At 56.3% G+C, this 18,662-nt stretch overlaps 6 protein-coding genes across 6 annotated transcripts; 2 read left to right on the top strand and 4 right to left on the bottom strand.

The window, feature by feature from the left end:
• Positions 1 to 77: 77 nt before the first annotated feature.
• MYCTH_2305838 (uncharacterized protein) lies at positions 78 to 3,029 on the bottom strand. The gene has a single exon (XM_003663677.1). It carries the CDS (start codon positions 2,786 to 2,788, stop codon positions 284 to 286), a length of 2,505 nt encoding a protein of 834 aa, XP_003663725.1. The 5' UTR covers positions 2,789 to 3,029; the 3' UTR covers positions 78 to 283.
• A 4,276-nt stretch (positions 3,030 to 7,305) lies between these two features.
• MYCTH_2127519 (uncharacterized protein) lies at positions 7,306 to 9,149 on the top strand (the record flags this gene model as incomplete). The annotated part of the gene is made up of 3 exons (XM_003663676.1): positions 7,306 to 8,213; positions 8,337 to 8,728; positions 8,848 to 9,149. 3 exons carry the CDS (start codon positions 7,306 to 7,308, stop codon positions 9,147 to 9,149), a joined length of 1,602 nt encoding a protein of 533 aa, XP_003663724.1.
• Positions 9,150 to 9,693: 544 nt separating this feature from the next.
• Positions 9,694 to 9,972, bottom strand: MYCTH_2041611 (uncharacterized protein; the record flags this gene model as incomplete). Its single annotated transcript, XM_003663675.1, has 1 exon — positions 9,694 to 9,972. A coding segment is annotated over one exon (279 nt), but the record flags the coding sequence as incomplete, so codon positions are not given.
• A 1,704-nt stretch (positions 9,973 to 11,676) lies between these two features.
• MYCTH_2045079 (uncharacterized protein) lies at positions 11,677 to 13,344 on the top strand (the record flags this gene model as incomplete). Its single annotated transcript, XM_003663674.1, has 2 exons — positions 11,677 to 12,828; positions 12,937 to 13,344. Coding segments are annotated over 2 exons (1,560 nt in total), but the record flags the coding sequence as incomplete, so codon positions are not given.
• A 1,087-nt stretch (positions 13,345 to 14,431) lies between these two features.
• On the bottom strand, positions 14,432 to 14,704 carry MYCTH_2064545 (uncharacterized protein; the record flags this gene model as incomplete). The annotated part of the gene is made up of 1 exon (XM_003663673.1): positions 14,432 to 14,704. The coding sequence occupies one exon, from the start codon at positions 14,702 to 14,704 to the stop codon at positions 14,432 to 14,434; it is 273 nt and encodes a 90-aa protein (XP_003663721.1).
• Positions 14,705 to 15,763: 1,059 nt separating this feature from the next.
• On the bottom strand, positions 15,764 to 18,592 carry MYCTH_2315429 (uncharacterized protein). The gene is made up of 8 exons (XM_003663672.1): positions 18,024 to 18,592; positions 17,694 to 17,827; positions 17,516 to 17,557; positions 17,302 to 17,399; positions 17,222 to 17,234; positions 16,717 to 17,149; positions 16,537 to 16,621; positions 15,764 to 16,399 (listed from the first exon to the last, which is right to left on the bottom strand). The coding sequence occupies exons 1-8, from the start codon at positions 18,291 to 18,293 to the stop codon at positions 16,251 to 16,253; spliced, it is 1,224 nt and encodes a 407-aa protein (XP_003663720.1). The 5' UTR covers positions 18,294 to 18,592; the 3' UTR covers positions 15,764 to 16,250.
• Between the last annotated feature and the right edge of the window lie 70 nt (positions 18,593 to 18,662).

The following is an 18,662-nucleotide window of genomic DNA, read 5'->3' as shown; positions in this document are numbered from 1 at the left end:
AATGGTCTAATTAAACACTGAAGAGAACATTATCAGTAGGCAAATAACGTCAACAGAAAAACAATAATGACTTGACATTCTGGAAATTTAAATTCATTTTGTAATACTAGATATAAGTAGTTGCCAGGTACCGAAGCAAAGAATGAATAATACAATAATTATGCCTGCCCTACCTGACCAAAGCAGCCTTCTAAGGTCCTTCACACCGCCATTAATTTAATACTACCTTATACATACAAGCAAGGCATCTCAGCCCCTTAGACTTCATACCAGCTAGACTCCCCTAGTGGGACACAGGACCGTCTCCCGCGCGACCCGCTCGCTGCAGGTATTCGGTGATATCGTTCTCCAAGCCGCAGTGCCTGCACACGTGCATCACCCGGCCGCCGCGGTCCCTGGTTGCCCCCGCCGGTGCCAGTGCAGACCGCGACGACGAGGACGACGCGACGTAATACGCGGCCGGCATCACCTCGGGGCTCATGTCGTGCTCTGCCGCCCGCGGCCCATACGTCGTCACGCCGGGCAGGGACTCCTGGCTGGCGTTGCTGATGCCGGGCGCCGGCGCGTGGCGCGCCCCCGCTGCTCGCTCGCCGTCGCGCTCCGGGCCGTGCGAGGAGGGCGGGATCGGCGGCAGCAGCTCGTGCTGATTCTGCTGTTGCTGAGTACGAGTCGAAGGAATCGTCGGCGCGCCCGCTGCCGCTGCGCTGCCGTACCCGACGCGCCCGACGACGGCGGCGGTGCACGAGGTGTTGGTGTCGTTATCGGCGGCGGGCAGGCCCCCCCCGTCCGTTCCTGTCGTTGCCGTGGCGGTGTCGGCGTGCGCGCTCCGCCGCCGCGACTTGGGCTTGACCTTGACGCCGGACGGGGTTCCGGAGGACAGGACGTTGTACTCGAGCCTGTTGTCGTCTTCGTCGCCGCCGTCGCCGCCGTCGCCGTCGTACTCTTCATGACGGGAGGTAGTTCCGCGCGCCTGTTTTTTTAAACCAGACGGGGTCCCGGACGCGAGGGTGTTGTAATAGTTGCCGCCCGGCTCGTTCGTCGTTGTGGCACCCGCCTTCTTCTGCTGCGTCCCCTGGGTTGCGCCAGACTGGTTCTCGGCCCCGGCGGCAGCGAGCCCGTGGCCGACGCCCTCTGGACGCACCGGCGGCTCTCTCGGATGTTCAAAGGGGGTCGGAACTTCCTCGGTCTGATGCATGGTCCCTCCGGCGGGACCTGCGCCGCCTGCGCCGGCAGACATTGGCGCACGGTTACTGTTGGCTGCGTCCTGTGTCTTCTCTTGGGTCTCTTCGCCGGTACTCTTTCTCTTGGCGCGGTGAAAGAGACCAAAGGCACCGGCCCCCGCCGCCGCCGTTCCTGCCGCTGCCGCTGCCGCTCCTCCCGCCGAGGTCTCGTCCTCGGTCTTGGCGGATGATCTCGACCGCCTGCGCTCCGTTGTCGATTCGCCCCTGCTGGGTTTGCGCGGGCGGCTCGGAGGGTTGCCGACCACGGTGGCATCCTGGTTCGCCGGCTCGTCCTGGTCGCCGGCAGACTTCCTGCGGGTTACCTCTTTGGCGTCACTCTTGCGCCGGTGAAAGATGCCAAAGATGCCGTGCTTCCTGTTTCGGTTGTTGCCCTTGTGCCACCCTTCTTCGTGGCTGCTGGCTTTCTCGATCGGCGACGTCGGCTGCGAAGAGCGTCGCTCGTTACCCTTCGCGGCTCCGCCTGCTGCGACGGCCTGGCTCCTCTCTCCCTTTCCATTGGTGAGGGCGCCGACGCCCTCCTGGTTCCGATCGGCAACAGCAGCAGCAGCAGCAGCAGCAGCAGCAGCTCCCTGTCTGGACGGCGACTCTGACGCGCGCCCGTCGTTGCGGCCCTCCGAAGGCCCCGTGGCAAGAGGAAAAGCTCGTTGTTGGGGAGCGGTCTCGCGCTTCGCCTGGGCGTCGACGTGCCCACCGTCTCTCGAGTTCGCCTCGGCGAGATGGAGGACGTCGTCGCGAACGGCCGTCTCCGGGAGGAAGCCGGGAGCGATGGCCCGAGAGCGGCGTCTCAAGTCGTCGTCTTGACTACCGTGCCCTGTCACGGTGTTGTAAACGCCGGTGCCCCTGGGATAGTTCGTAACATCTCCCTCAACGACGGCTGTCCCCGGCGACGATGAGTTCGGGGCTGACTTTGGAGGCAGGTGGTGATGCTCCTCGTGGTCATCCGCGGCACTTCCGTGGCCTGTCACTGTGTTGTAGACGGCTCCGTCTGCGTCTCCCAAATGCGAGGCCGGCTCATCCGACAGCGGACGGCTTGGCTCCAGGCTTTGCTGCTGCTGCTGCTGCTGCTGCTGCAATGCCTTCGGTTCGGTCTTCCCCGCACCTCCCTCCACGGCACTGGTACCAATCATCGCGGCAGTCGAGGTTCTGTTCTCATCCTTGCTCGAGACGGCGCTGTTCTTGGTCTCGCGTGCCGCTGTCGGCTTCGTCGTCGTGCCCAGTTCGATTCCGATGGGCGACTTCATGGGGCCAGTAAAGAGGGTAGTATGATGTCCCCGGACATAAGTGCCGCCCCCTATTGCTTCATTAGGGCCGTACCAGTGGGACTTATCATCATGGTGGGAAGACCGGATGGGCCCCGACTCGGGAATGGCAACGCCCGAGTCGGTGTGCTTGTGGCCGCGAGGGTCACTGGGCTTGTGGAGATTGCTACTCTGCCGGCGTTGCTGATCAAGCTGGCTCGGCTGCTTCTGCTGTTGCTGCATCATCGTCTCATCCGGGGTGGGCGGGATGCTGTCGGGGTAGGACCCGGGGAGTGCACTTGTTGCCATTGCACTTCGGACAATTGAGTGGAAGCAATTACAGGGCGTATATCTTCGGGCCAAGATATGGGCCGGGGGAGTGGGTGCGAGTTATCCGATGCAAGGTTGCTGAGCAGTATTATCTTCGGTTGATGTACATATATGTAAGAGGTATTAACACTCGGGGACCGAAGTCAAAAAAGGCGCACATTAACGGCCCTCAACTCATTAATACCTCTTGCCGCAAACAAAAGATGAACCCACTCGACAGCGTCATTCCGTTCCTCAGCCGGTATGGAACGCGATGACCAGAGTTGAAAGCTGTTCTGACATCATGGCCGGTCCGTTAGGTCGGCTCGAGCCAATGATGCGCTGCCTTGGTGTGGATGCAACACCGAGACTGACGTTGCTCTCTTGGCGTACAAACTATTATTCCCAGCCCTTTTTGGCTCACATGATTATCCGATGTTATCAGATCGAAATTCCAAGCATTGCGTAAGGTCCAAAGCAAACTGCTTATAGTTTGTTGTGCTGGTAGCCACGGATGAACAGGGGGTCTCTGTAAGGTGTAATAAGGATAAGTAAGGTAGTGCGGAGTAATTGAGGTAGAACGCATGTACATGCACAATGTTGGTTGTTAGGTAGCTACCGACATCTCGAGGCACTACTTGCGAGGTAGATCCTTGACAGGCGAGTGAAGAAAGAAAGCAGAATGCGAGACTCAAACAATAACTAAGCTACGTTAGAAAGTCTAGCGAAGGGAAGCAAGAGTTACTTGGCTGGACTGATGAAGGATAATAGTATTAAATAGTATCATACATGACGATAGAGGAACATACGTACGGTAATTAGGTAGGTATATAGGACGTTAGTCAATATCCTTTCTTGTACTTATAGTAATCCTGGATATACGGATATACATGATTGATTGTAGTCCGTACAGTGTTAATTGATATTAGAATTGAATTTTGTAGCCTTTTCAATCTAATCACATCTCAAGCATCCCTAGCTGTTTTCGTTGCTCATCGCGCTTAGATACGAACACTAAAACCATGCACAGCTGCTCCGTTCTGACCTTTTCGGACATTTTGCCATGCAACTCTTAATTAATTAAACTCTGGAGGCGCCCGGAAAGGGCCTGGAAGGCTTCGCCCTATCCGGTTCAACACAAGAGAGCCAAAGAAACCGGGCTGTCCACAGCAACGCGCTATACAAAACGGCGAATCTTCCCGTCAGGATTGTGTCGGGCGGTGCCTGGCCACACTTCGGCCTCCCGTGGTGATCCTTCCCTCTATAATTATCGCCTACAATTCAGGGTACATTCGCGACAAAGGCGTGACTAGTGCTGTAAATGCAAATACCCTAATAGGGTCGAGCCTACGCCTATGAAGCGACGCTTCATGCCTATTGCGGGCCTTGACGACAGGTGCGCGAAGTGCGTAAATACACCACAATCGGGGTATTTTCCGGACCCCATGAGCGAACCAAAAGAAGTACCGCCTGATGATCATAGGCGGGGGCGATGCCGGGGCGGATATATGTACATACAGCGCCTCCCAGCGTGAGTCTTCAGCCACCGGCAGGCAGGCCCCTTCGTTCTCGTCATGCGGAACCTGAAGAGCAACCTGGCTGCCGCTCTGATAATATCATTTGAAATGTTGATCAACGGGTAGAGTAATTACCTCTCTTCCACGAGCAGCCTGTCCTAAGTACCTGCATAAAATCAGTACTTGACATTACTTCTTGCTTCTGTTTCTTCGTTTCATCTGGGTTTCGCCTTTCCTCATCCCCTCACTTTCGAGTTAGCTATGGGCAACTTTACCAACAGTTCGCATCTCGTGCTCCCTGACTCTTCTGTACCAGTACCTCACTCCTTGTGGAGTTGTGGAAGAGGGGAGGGGTGGCTCACACGTGGGAACGTGGGAGGCACAAGCTTATCTCGTTCTCGAGTTCCGTTCTGGTATTCTGACCAATGCGGAGTAATAGGTCCCTGGCAGCGCAACTGGCGGCCTCGGCCTCCTTGGTAGTGTATTTGTAGTAGTCTGTCCTTGTTAAGCCTCCCCCCCCCTCCCCCCCCCACTTATAGTGCAAGCGAGCCTGGGGCGTCTTTTGGCATTTCCAGTATGACTGGAATGGGGTCCGTTTCATGGGTAAGGATCGGAGGCGCATTGCTGCTATTGACTCACATGACTCGACACAGCCTAATTACACGAAGCACACGCCGCACAAGGGAAAAAAGGAGAGAAAAAAACATTTACGGAGTAGAGTTTCGGCCTCCCTTAAATTTCCCTCTGGACATTGCCTCTATGTAGGCCGTTCCTGAACGAAATAACGGGGCCAATACCTGCATCTGAGGTGTCAAGGCTTAAAGATGTTGGTGTACTGTGTAGGGCCCTACTTGGTAGCTAGGTACTCTGGCAAGGTGCTCCAACTACATAGTAGACAATGACGTCAATCTCGAGAGCGTTGACCGTCAGGCTGCAGGCTCAGCGATCTGGGACCCTTGAAACCCTTGAAGCCACATTCTCTCTCTCTTTTGGCTGCACGAAGCTCGGCCAGGTCGACGAATTTAGCCGTTGACCTGTACATACATACCTTGTGCCTGAGCGGAGGTGGTGAGGTTGGGTGCTGCGCACGTACACGAGTGTACGTGAAGTACGCGCATGTAATCCGTACAAGTAAACAACGTCAGGCAAGCGCAGCGCAGATGTTTATCCTGAGCTCTGGTCCCTTGATGTTGCGTGCCAAGCCGAGTCATGAATCGGGCGGCTGATAGGTAGCAGTGGAGCGCGGGAGTTCCCAGGCTCCATCCGCCCATCCACAAAATGGCCGAATCAGCGCCGTCCGGAAAGCTCAGCGATTCGTTCGAGTGCCGGCACTTGCGCCTTGGCACCCATCGTCCGAACACATGCTTTTTCTTGACCGCTGTCGGCGGTGAGAGAAGAGAGAGAGAGAGAGAGAGAGAGAGAGAAAGAGAGAAAGAGAGAGAGAAAGAGGGTATCATTCTCGGCCCTTTTCCTCCCCGCGTCAAGCTCAGATGGAGGGATCAAGATGACTGCAGTATTACAGCACAGGATAGATAGGTGAATTAAATTTATTCTCAGTCTCCCCGACGAGGCCCGAATGGCACACACGATACAATTCATCCTCGGAGACTACCCGGCCCCGTGTCGTAGCGTTGGTGGCTCTCCCGCGGTTGACCCCCAATCAACGGTCAGCGTGCGCGGCCGTCTCTCGGCCCTACTCTGAACACGGGTGGCACCGCATATCGTGAGTGAGACGGGTGGTTGTGGGTCGCCGCCTCGCACTGGACCTGAAAGGGACTGGGGGCAAGGTGCGTGCTAGGCCATGCATCACCGCCTTGCAGAGTACTGAGAGTGAGATCTTCGTAATCTCGGGTAGGATTCCCGGGCTAATGTTGTTGTTTTTTTTTTTTTTTTTTCAGCCTTCTGATCCAGTTCGCTCACTAGTGACACGGCTCGCCGGCGAGACCGGCCAGACGTCATCCCTCCGCGGTCGAATCTCGCCCCGGGGTCCTACAACCGAGGCACGCCCGAGCTCGATCCAGCTCGCGGAGGCCGAGTGCCCGAATCTACTCTACGCCAGTAGCTAGATCAGGGACCTGTTCACGGCATGTTCCCTTGGGTTGATTGTTGACATTTGAAGGCGAACGTGGAATAATTAAATACGGGGGCGCAGTAGCTTGATACTTGATTATTGCCACCCTATCACAAATAGTGAGGTACTAGTGAGAACAGGAGCACAATTCAAAAGCTAAAATTGTGGGCGCGAGATCTCCTGGATGATCCAGGAGAACAAGGTGGTTCTCGGATTGTGCTTAAAGAAGATACATGTATCGGCGAGCATGGCTGGGATCTGGCTGCCAAGTACGCAAGTACACTAATTACTTGTACTGTACATACACTAACTAGTATCTGCTGATGGGAGGTTGTCCTGCCTCGCCTGCTCATATCCACTGCCCGCATCATCCGTTCGTCCATCCGGCCAACAGCCCGGGCACGTCCTCCTCCATCCGGGGTTCTCGCTTCTCCAGACCCCGGGGTGCGCGATGCGGACCCCCCTTCCCCCCTGTGCTTGTGGAGGCCACGAGGGAACGCAGAACTCCCCAGGCTCGTCTCCGGCCGGGGAAGTTTGGGGAGTGACTGGGGGATGCCGTACGGGGGAAGGAGGCGAACTTGCCAGAGCTCATCCTGCTTGCCCTGATGAGAAAAGAAGCACTTACACATGTACTGAGTATATATAACTAACCTTTGACATTCCCCCCCCCTTTTTTTTTTCAACTTCGCACTACCTGTTCATATTCCAATACCTGCCTTATTCAAACTCGGCTTCTGCGAAAGTCAACATCTCCTATTCCAAAGGAGTGTCTTTGCTCTGGCATATTGTCTTTTTTTTATCCTTGTCACCCACCACTCCTACCAGTTACTGTACCCGAGTATAACAAGATCCGACCTCGACCTTGGGGGCCAATAAGACCGACCCAGACTCTACAAGCAGACAACCCCCCCAGCACCGAGATATCCAAGATGCCAGGCGGTGCGGCGCCCCCGGCGGGGACGGCCGACGTGAGCCGGGTGGAGGCGCCGGTGACGGTCAAGGCGTACCTGATGTGCGTGTTTGCGGCCTTTGGCGGCATCTTCTTCGGGTACGACTCCGGGTACATCTCGGGCGTGATGGGGATGGACTACTTCATCCGGGTGATGGAGGGCGGCGGCGACGGGGTGGTGCTGGCGGCGTGGAAGAAGTCGCTCATCACGTCCATCCTCTCGGCGGGCACCTTCTTCGGCGCCCTCATGGCGGGCGACCTGGCCGACTGGCTCGGGCGGCGCGTCACCGTCATCCTCGGGTGCGCCGTCTTCATCGTCGGCGTGGCGCTGCAGACGGCGAGCGCCGGGCTCGGCCTGATCGTGGCCGGCCGGCTCGTCGCCGGCTTCGGCGTCGGCTTCGTCTCGGCCATCATCATCCTCTACATGTCCGAGATCGCGCCGCGCAAGGTCCGCGGCGCCGTCGTGTCGGGCTACCAGTTCTGCATCTGCCTCGGCCTCCTCCTGGCCTCGGCCGTCGACTACGCCACCCAGGACCGCACCGATAGCGGCTCCTACCGGATCCCCATCGGCCTCCAGATGGCCTGGTCCCTCATCCTGGCCGCCGGTCTCTTCTTCCTGCCCGAGTCGCCCCGCTTCTTCGTCAAGAAGGGCGACCTCGCCCGCGCCGCCTCCACCCTCGCCCGCCTGCGCGACCAGCCCGTCGAATCGGCCTATATCCGGGACGAGCTGGCCGAGATCGTCGCCAACCACGAGTACGAGATGACCGTCGTGCCCCACGGCAGCTACTTCCAGAGCTGGGCCATGTGCTTCCGCGGCTCCCTCTGGGAGAGTAGCAGCTACCTGCGCCGCACCGCCCTCGGCACCTCCATGCAGATGATGCAGCAATGGTGAGTTTTTCTTTCTTTCTTTCTTTCTTTCTTTCTTTTCAATCTTTCTCTTTCTTGCTGTCTTTTCCTTCGGGAAATAACAAAGCTAACTAATTAATTAATAATAATTAATAATTAATACAGGACCGGCATCAACTTTGTCTTCTACTTCGGCACCACCTTCTTCCAGCAGCTCGGCGTCATCCAGAACCCCTTCCTCATCTCGCTCATCACCACCCTAGTCAACACCTGCTCGACCCCGATCTCCTTCTACACCATGGAGCGCCTCGGACGGCGCACGCTGCTCATCTGGGGCGCCCTGGGCATGCTGGTGTGCGAGTTCATCGTCGCCATCATCGGCACCGTCCGCCCGGACGACGACACGTGCGTCAAGGTCATGATCGCCTTCATCTGCATCTACATCTTCTTCTTCGCCACCACCTGGGGTCCCGGCGCCTGGGTTGTCATTGGCGAGATCTTTCCCCTGCCCATGCGCGCCAAGGGCGTTGCCCTGTCCACCGCCTCTAACTGGCTGTGTAAGTTTTATTCTCTCTCTCTCTCTCTCTCTCTCTCTCTCTCTCTCTCTCTTTTCGCGTAGATCAGCCGAGGAAAAAAAAGAAAAAAAGAAGAGAAAAAAAACTGACTCGATCCTCAGGGAACTGCATCATCGCCGTCATCACGCCCTACATGGTCGACACGGACAGGGGCAACCTGGGCCCCAAGGTGTTCTACATCTGGGGTGCGCTGTGCACCTGCTGCTTCGTCTACGCCTACCTGCTGATCCCCGAGACCAAGGGCCTGACGCTCGAGCAGGTCGACCAGATGCTGGCCGAGACCACCCCGCGCAACAGCGCAAAGTGGGTGCCGCACAGCACCTTCGCCGGCGGCGACCCCAAGCCCGACGAGAAGGAGGTCGGCCACGTCGAGAAGCTGGACGGGTACAGCAGCAGTGCATGAGGTCATTTCACTCGAATTGATTATGAGCATGTTTTTGGGTTGGGGTTAATCAAGTTGTTTTGGGTTATGGCTTGCTTCGTTTGGGTGGATCATCTTCTTTTGCCCCCCTGTTTTGATTCTCATGATGGGTTATAAGTAATTATGTATGTATGTACCTGACCCGGTCAAGGAAAACACTCGCCACTGCTCCGCGACCTAGTAATTAATTAATTAGTGTATCTTCATTCAAAAATACCAGTTGGGTTTCTAAATACCAGTTGGAAGAGATTCCCTTCCCTCCGGTGCATGCGGGCCGTCTAATATGTATTATTATCAAACAATCAACCGAAAACACCCATCCCATCCCTTAACTTATTTAAACCCCCCCTTGATACCCAGCTCCCCGACATATTTACACCCCCCCCCCCCACAAAAAAAAAAAAACATACTTGATTTTAAGATTTTAAGACCCCGTCCTCTTCCGGGCTAGGTCGCCCGCCTGGCCCTCGCCGCGGTCGCCAGTGTGCTTGCCGAGGCCGGCGCCGGGGGAGGTTCCGTCGCCGCCGAGGTCGTCACCGCGCGTCTTGTCGGGGTTGCGCTTGCTCTGCGCGGCCGGGTCGGCGCTGTGCAGGCGCGTGTCCTTGGGGTCGTACTGCCGCGCCCGCGCCCCGCCCTGCCCGGCCGCCGCCTGCAGCGTCTCGGACACGCCGACGCCGCCGCCCTCGCCCTGCTGCTGTCGTGGCCGCGGCTGCTGGTTCGCCCCGTACGTCATGTACAGCAGCCCGCTGCCGATGCCCGCCGCTAGCACGAGCGGGACCTTGCGGGAGGCTAACATGTTAGACATGGCGGGAATCGGTTATTTTCTTTTCTCTTTTTCTTTTCGTCTTTCGCTCGAATCTTTGTGGTGTCGACGAGGTTGAATCGGGCGTGTTAATGATTATGTTTTGTTCTTCCTCTCCCCTTGATTTTTTCGGAGCGTTCGACGTATATTTCCTTTGGGTTTCTGAGCTCGAGTTACCCTAAGCCGGAGATAACTTTCAATGTCTAGTCCGAAGACAAGTTTCTAGTGTATGAATTGCACATATAAGAGAGTCGGGATGGAATCTAAAGGATAAGCGGCCGCGTTGTGAAGGCGTCTTCTTCCTGAACATATTATAACTAAAACACCGGGTGCAGTCATGATCTAATTATTAATTGTGGAGAGCTGGCGAGCGGGCGATCATGATGACATCAAGAGGCGAAGAGGAGCCGCGGCCAATGGAACACGATCGCCAACCGAGCCAACCTTGCCTCAGTCTGCCTTTGCCTGCCCCCTGGAGATCCGAGTCGCTTGTTTGGTGTTGGAACCCTACGAACAAAAAACCTAATAGTGGAACTACTTTAGCTGTCAAGCCGATGTAAGTACCTTGGGGATCCTCGGTCACAGCCCTCTGCCATTCTCAAGTTCTTTAGAGTCCCGACACAGGGAGGGAGGAGAGAGGGTTGAAGGCGTTCATTGCGCCCGGCCCGCTTAGCTAATTAGAAGTCCATGGTCGGAGTTCACTTCAGTATAGGATACCCGTCTTGTCAGGTTTAGTTGGGAGAATGAGGCTCGTTACTAGGCGATTCATAGCGCGTAGCTGTAGCTGCACAGAATAATTGTATCTGTCGTTCATCACCTTCGCAGCTCCATAATTACCCATGAAGAATCAAGATCTTAACCTGATCCCCATAAAACCGTATGCCGCTATCAGCACGGACCAGGACACAGGTCGTCAAGTTGGGGAGGAGGGCGTGTCTAGAGCGACACCGAAGTGGCGCCAGTTCGGTTCTCCTTTGTGTGCGAGTTGCTGCAACTACTAATTAATTACTGGACCGAGGTTTTCCGCAGGGATGGAACGGGTGTTGGTTCACTCTTGCAACAAAACGACCTGTGGGAAGAGGGAAGAGAGGAATGGCAGGTGCTGTGTATCCTTAGTTCCAGGGAGCCAACTTCCGTTTTTATCATGTCAGGTAGTAACTGCTTTCGGTCTTCCTGGTCCGTTATGTGGATGCCTGCGGGAAGGTGAAAAACGCGGTCGAGCTGCAGTGGCTGCTACAGCTCGGTGGGCCCTTCTTTCAATTAATATGTGTTGTAACTGCAACAACCACCTCCTCTACCTACCATGCCGTGATGGCCATATTATATTTTTCTTGATTCTGGTTGTCGGAGACGGTCAGGCGATTAACAAGATAATTATGAGCTTATATCAGGTCTGCTGCGCGCTCTGCGGGTGGGTCGTGCGGCCAAAATGGGACTCTGAATCTTCCGAAAGATGGGAAAACAAGCTTCGCGCCCGTAAGTGCTCATAGGGTGCCCAATCTCGATGGATCCGGTTTGCTTCGGGCAGCTGACAATGGAGTAGTGTGCTTCACCTCCGCTGGCCCCGTGCACACCGGATATCCCGTTCCGGCTATCACGAACGCGCCCCACGACGAGAAGAACATGGGCGAGAGCGGTGCCGGCTTCAACCCTTCCGACGAGGACGCCATTCCCCTCTCGTATTTCCCGGGTCTTGGAGTCATTCGCGGCTATGTCTTCCACGATTCCTGCTGGAGACTGCTGCAAGAAGCGTCGCGCCCAGCCCCGTTCTCGCTCCAGAGATTGCTCGACGTCTGCCGCTCCCTTCCCGTTTTACCCCATAGTCACGCGCCAAGCTGGGGCCATGATTATGGCGGAGCTGCTGTCGTAGACAAGACGTACTCCTTCCCCTGGGAAGAAGAAGGACGATACGACGCCCGGGATTTCTCCGGGCCGGACCCGGTGTTCAGCGCGGACCCCTATCAGGTCCCCGGCGTCGACCGTCTCATTGCCGAGGATCCACAGGAACCGCCGCCGGCCTTCACGCATATCGCTCGGCCGTCTCGGATTCTATTAGGGAGGGACTGTTTCGCGTCACTGCCTGCAGAGTTATGCGCAGCCATTGCCATGCTCCTGCCTACCGCAGATGCGCTTCGCGCTCGCCTGGCCTCGTGGGCATTCTTCCCCCTTTTCTACAGTCAGCAGTTCTGGGCTTCCAGATTCGGGGCGTCTGGCGACCGGTCCTGGCTCTTTGAAACCCGCGATCACTCGCCAAAAGACTGGCGCTGGCTCTACCGTCACACTCATAAAGACGTCCATCTCAACCATGGACTCCGCAATAGGCGGCGCATCTGGCGTCTCCTGGAAGGTGTGGTGAATATTATGACTCTTGTCTGGAACAATCTGCCCCCCGCCTTGCCCCTGTTATGGTCGCTGGATTCCGTTCTGCAAGCTACTGATCAGCGCATCGAGGCGACTGGGCTTCTCTGGAGTGCCGAGCAGCCCGGTGGCGCCGACTATTTCCGCTACGGCTGCCGTAGATTCCGAACCCAAAGAGTTGCTATCCCCGACACTCTTGCGCGTCTATCCGTCTCTACCGCTGCTTTCCCCGATGATGGGTATATTGTGGGAATGTCTCTCTCTACCCTTGCCGGAGATCACATTCGCCTGGGCTACTGCTCTCCTTCGGAACATTCCGTCGAGCTTTCCCACCTCTGGGGCTTCCGCCTGGCCATAGGATCTCGCGGCCTCCAGGGTCTCCAATGCATTACTGGGCCGGCGGGTTCGGGGTCGCCCTGGCTCGGATACCTGGATGAGGTGCCTCAAACCGATCGGCTGCTGGTCGCCGGCCGTATCCTGGGGCTGGAAGCAGGGTTCGATGTATGTGGCCCTCGGCGAGAGAGTCCATACACAGACCATTATATATACCACATACCTGTACTGTATGCGCGCACTTACTACGGACCACGCAACGCTAACGCTGGGCAGGGGTGCAAGATGGTCAGTCTCGCTGTCTATGTACGATCGACTCCTCTTCGAGGAGCCTTGCCGCACCAAAGCCGATTCCGAGACGCAGCGGTGTGGTATCCTACCATTCCGCCACCGAACCTCTGCTTGAACGAGGACTCATTCCCCCAACTTGACTCTTATATGGTTGGCTACAACCCACTGTTCTGGTGCCACTTCGGAGGACCGGGGGGGAAGTACCTTCGGCACCTGACCAGCATTTCGGCGACATCCTCGGATGGCTTGCTTCGAATCCACTTTTCCTACAACAAAGAAGTTCCACCAGAGCATCGAGTCCTTGGCCGCCTCAGTATCGTAGAGGAACATGACTATGTCCTCGGCTTCTCCATCGATGGGCCTGGCGGAGAGCGTATTGAAGGCATCAAGATGGGCTATTCTGCACCCAGCTCCGGGGAAGTCCTCCCTCGGATCGTTGGGAAAGAGATTATGGTTTGGTGCGAGGTATGTTCCTCTTCATCCCTTCCCTCTTCCCGACCCGGTTGAGCAGCATTGATCACTCCCTTTATCCTTCCAGTTTTATACAAACCGCGGGAGATCATGCCAGATTTTCAAGTGCGGTGAAGTCAGGGTGTGCAGTGAAGTCAGAGCCGCTCCGGGCACGGTCATCACTGGCCTCTATGCCACCGAGGTACGTGCTCCCAGACATAGTACTAAGCTGCTGCGACTGACAGCATCGCGGTAAAGAGCTCCGATGAATGCCTGATTACCGCCATGGGGGTAATAACGGAGCACATTGGGGAGGCTGGCCCATCATGAGAGGTCCAGGAAGCTTCAGTGGGGCTTTCGCAGTTTATCTTGAAAGACCTCACCTAATTGCCTTCAGCATCATTATTCAGTATTTTCAAAAAGATACCCAGCTACTCATCAGCTTGGGTGCCTGGGCAGCGATCAATCTCAACACCGGCTTCGGAGTCCGACGAGTGGGCCGAATCGACAACGGCGAGGGCGGTGGCTTCGCCAGGCGAAGTAACTAATAGCCCCAAATCAGGTTTCATAACAGCGCTCACACATGAGTCTTTTCATCATCACAACTCACGTGGTAAAGGACGACAATGTGGTGTTGTGTACATCGCGAAGAAGAAGAAGAAGAAGAAGAAGAATATATAGCCGGTTATTATATACGCTCTGATGAAAAACCCGACCACTGTCCACCTGTCGCACCTCGTTGATTTGCCCATTGCCCTGCAAGTTCCCTTTCAGCGTCCTCATCCAGCACCCTCGACCTGTGTCTCTCATATGCTCGGTGCCTCGAAATCTCAGCTCGACTCCCCCCCATCCAAAACAAAGCCCACTGCATGCCGCCGAATACCCGCCATTCAAACCGACAGCCTGCGGTCCCGTTTGCCCCCGTTGTCCCTCAAGACCAAACTACTGACTGACCCTCCCACGCTAAGTGACCCTGTCGAATGTGCATCGCACAGTGGATGATTAACCCATTCGGGCGACCGCGGGATGACTATTGATTGGAGAAGGCAAAGTAGGCCAGTATGACGGGCCAGCCGGTGGACATGAGAAAGGCGGCCAGGACGGAGAGCATGGTGACGCCCCTGTCGTTGTTGGGACCGGCCCAGCGTCGCAGCAGGCCTACGGCACACCAGATCATGCCGATGCCGTAGAGGGAGAGGCCCCAGATGGCGGCGAGGATGATGTCGTTGGCGCGGTCGGTGGGCGACAGGACGGCGCCCGACGTGTCGGCGAACGGCTCCGAGAGGGACAGGTTCTGGCCCATGGTTTTTTTTTTTCTCTTCTCTTCTTCCCCTTTTGTTCCTTTTCTTCTTCAAAAATGGTATGCTTCGGTTCGGTTCTGTTCGGTGCGGGCTTTTAATCTCGAAAGCGATCGAAAGCGCGTGACGGGGAGGAGAAGAGAACTAGGTATGGTAGACTGCGTGGACCGGCCGGAGAGGAGTGTCGGATATCTTCTTCTTCCTCTTCTTCTTCCCTTTTTTTTTTCTTTTAAAATAACAAGTTACTCAAGAAACGAACGGAACGAACTGCGACCAGCGACCAGCGACCGGCACTCTTCTTTGTCCAGCAACGAGTGGTGTTCCTCGGGGGATTAGGAGGTCTATGTGGAGACTGAGGGAGCGTCACCCGAAGGGAAATAAGACGAGAAGAGAAGAGAAAGAGAAAAGAAAAGAAGAAACGGTACAAAAGAGGAGGAGAGATGATGCACGAATTGCCCCAAACGGGGGATCGTACGATCTTGAATGGCCTTCTTGGGGAGGGAGGTGCCCCCCTACGGAGTACCCTGAGCAGACGAGCAGGGGAGCATGGATAATGCGGAATTCCGGGATGATGAGATGATGAAGCGCAGAGATCTGGGCCGTCAGTGCCCGCCCTTTGCTTGGCATCTCAGTTACACTAATCCGTACACTATACGCAGTTACACCTGTTGCACCCGGCTATATACTCCGTACCGCAAATAATTTTGTGTGTACGGGGGCACTTTACAAGTAAACGGAGAGAAGTGGCGTAATGACACGGGGCGGAGCCATTTCTATTGGCCGAGCCGGACAGCGCTTTTTGTCTCACCTGTCTCGGATCCGGGGAGGTCGGGTCCTGCGAACAGCAGAGCCTCAAAAACCTGAGACGACTGCTGAATCGCGAGGTGCCCCCAGCCCCTTGTGTCCGTGTCCTTGTGTCCGTGTGGAGGAGGCGTGTTCAGGGGACAGGGGTTGATTGGGGGTGGGGGGCCCCGGGCATTTGGAGGCGCACTACGGGGCTTGGCTACTCCGTATAAGCGCTCGAAAAGGCAACCTCTGAGGACGGGCCGTCGGATGTTGTGTTTCAAGGGTGCATGGGTATCGTTGCATGGGTATCGTCCACACGACATGGCTAATGTCCCACTCACCAGAAGCTCGAGAGGGGAAAAAAAAAAAGGAAAAAAAAGAACCATGAACTATGAATGAACCCCAAGGCATGAAATAGGACGCATGCGCATCGGTGAAGGCGTCTACCCAAACACATATCGACTTGTTCCGGCTTTCGCCTTCCTATATATGCCTCCCAACTTTGCCGATGCAGCATGTTGCCTGATCTTCCAGCCCCAAGTACCTCCAAGGTTCCAAGGCAAGGGGGGGGGGTGGGGTGACGTGGGAGCCGCAGGCAAGGTAGCTGGATAGGAAACATTTTTAACGAAATCCTGATCGGAGCTTTCCCTCGTGATGATCCAGGGTAGCATGTATCCCTCCCCCTCCTTCTCTTGGTCGTGTTGGCCCGATGACACGACGTCGTCCCGCGCTCCGCACGACGGCAGCGACAGCAACTCAAGGCCATCAGAGGGGCTTCTGGGCGTAGATCAGCCGCAGTTTCCCGATGGGGTGCACGGTCTTGTCGCGCATCTGCCTGCGAAGGTGGGCGACGTAGGCATGGACCTCGACTGAGGACCAGCCCATGATATGCTGGAACGTGTACAGAATCAGGCCTGGAGGTTTGTCGAGGTGGGTTTACACGATCCCGTCAGCCAAGACAACAAGGGCCACAACTTGTATAGAGAGAGGGGGAGAGAGAGAGCGAGCGCATGACTACGGCCAGCTGCGCCGGACTAGACTCAAGACTCACCTTCCACATCCTGCTCTATTGAGAGGTGGCAGTAAGCGCCGATCTCTGCTAGCTTCTTGTCGGCAGGCCAGGCGGTGAGGGGGACCTGGAGAGTTGCGACGCAGACCGAGTTAGCACGTATTTGAATGGGACGGGAGCTTTTTTTTTTTAAAAAAAAAAAATAAAGAACAAACTACTTGCCTTGAAGTCCTCTTGCACCAGGTTGACAAACCCGGCTGCCTCGAGGCCGGTGCGCTGGACATTCTCGCTCACGGGCATGAAGGTCCTGCCAAACTTCCTGCCACCCTCTTCAAAGACCTTACCCCACTGGTCCATGGGGGAGCCCTCCTTGATGGTGCCGTCGTCGGAGTAGATGGCGGAGTCGGCCTCGAAGGTCTCGATGTAGCCGCCCGGCTTGAGGACGCGGTAGGCCTCGCGGAAGAGCTGGTTCCAGTCGACGATGGAGCCGTAGAGGTAGCGCATGTGGACAAAGTCGAACGAGTTCTCGGCGAAGGTCCACGCCTGCGTCGCATCCTCCATCTCGAAGAAGACGTTGGGCGGCACCCAGCCGGGCTGGATCGGCGAGATGTCGGTGCCGATCACCTCGACGTTGGGGTGCTCGTCGGCGAAGTCGCTGGTATAGTTGTTGGCCCATCAGAAGAGAGAAGAAGAAACAGGAGAGAGGAAACAAGCCAGGCACGCTTACATCGCCCAAATTCCTGTAGAAAAAAAAAAGCGCGGTCAGCATGTTATGCTTACCGTAGGGGGGCACCGTAAGGTACTTACCCGTTCCTGTCCCGACATCCAGAACCTTCTGGATCTTGTCTACTTCCAGCGGCGCCCTGTAGAGGGCGCCGTCCAGGAGGAGGGTGAACGCATGGTGCCTAAGGAGGACGAGAGAGCGCGGGTGAAAAAACCGCGGTTAGCTATATCGTTCCTCCTAAAACACATTTTCCCCCATCCAGAATGCCGCGGGGTGGGCCAGTGTTCTCTCACTCACTGGATATCCATGCACTCGGTCTGCTTCTCATCGTTCGGGCCCCTGGATCGAGAGAATCAGGGTGCGCAAAAGAGCACCCCCCCAATGGTGTGAGCCGGACAGGTCCCCCATCATCACTCGCAGCAAGCAGCGCAAAACAAAACTGCAAGGTAAGGAAAAGGCTCGGTCGGAGACGAACCAGTATTCGGCCGGCGTCCTATCGCTGTGGAAGGTCCTCCCGCTGATGGTACGGTAGGCTAGAATGCTCGAGGTGAGCGAGTTGGTCGAGCTGGCAATATCGCTGTCGTAGCTCGAGTCGGCGTCATTGATCGGCTAGATGAGGGGTTGATGAGCGGGTGTCACAATAGCGTCAGCTTTTGTGGCTTCTTATTGACAACTATCATCTTCCTTGTTTCCTCTCGGGGAGGGGGGGGATTCCCCCCCCCCCCCCCCCCCAAAAAAAAAAAAAAAAAAACGAGACGAGACGGGGCGTGCTCAGGGGGGCTTGCACCCACCCGGATAGACTTACCTGCTGTGTCCAGTGCTGGCCGGGGAGAATGCCGCCCTGAGCGCCGGACTCGGCCGACGTCTGCGCTTGGGCGCTCGAGGATGCCTCGGCCGGTGATGCGGCGGCCGGTGATGCGGCGGCGGCAGGCGTTGATTCGGCCTTCTTCGTCTCTGCCGGCTTCTCTTCGGCCGGCTTCTCTTCGGCCTGCTTCGTCTCGGCCGGCTTCGTCTCGGCCGGCTTCTCTTCGGCCGGAGCGGGGCTGTTGCTCTCGTTCTTGGCTGGCGAGGACATGGCGGCGGCGGAGAATTGGCTCGCTGTAATTACTCGTGTGGTTTGTTGAAAGGTTTCGCGACGGGAGAAATTGATGGGATAACCCTGTCTGCGCGCGAACGGAAACAAGCAAACAAAACCAGAAAAGAAAAAAGAAGGGGGAGCTGTCAGATTGAAAAGGGAAGTTATTGTTCGCTCGCACCGGGTGGCGGCGGGGGAAAAGAAGTGGTGGTGGGATTGTAATCCTGTTCTGACGATTGGAGTTGATTGGAGCGGCCGTTCTGGTCTTGGGACCGCCATGCTCCTCTCTCAGAAGCGAGCGCCCGGGGGGGGGGGGTTGAAGACGTGGCAGCGGACGAGGAGGGGCATTACTACGCAGAAGGGTAAAAA

The sequence above is a fragment of the Thermothelomyces thermophilus genome, chromosome 4, assembly GCF_000226095.1.
Source record: "Thermothelomyces thermophilus ATCC 42464 chromosome 4, complete sequence".
Lineage (NCBI taxonomy): Eukaryota > Fungi > Ascomycota > Sordariomycetes > Sordariales > Chaetomiaceae > Thermothelomyces > Thermothelomyces thermophilus.
Note: the sequence above shows the minus strand (reverse complement) of the source record. Positions and strands in the feature narration are given on the sequence as shown.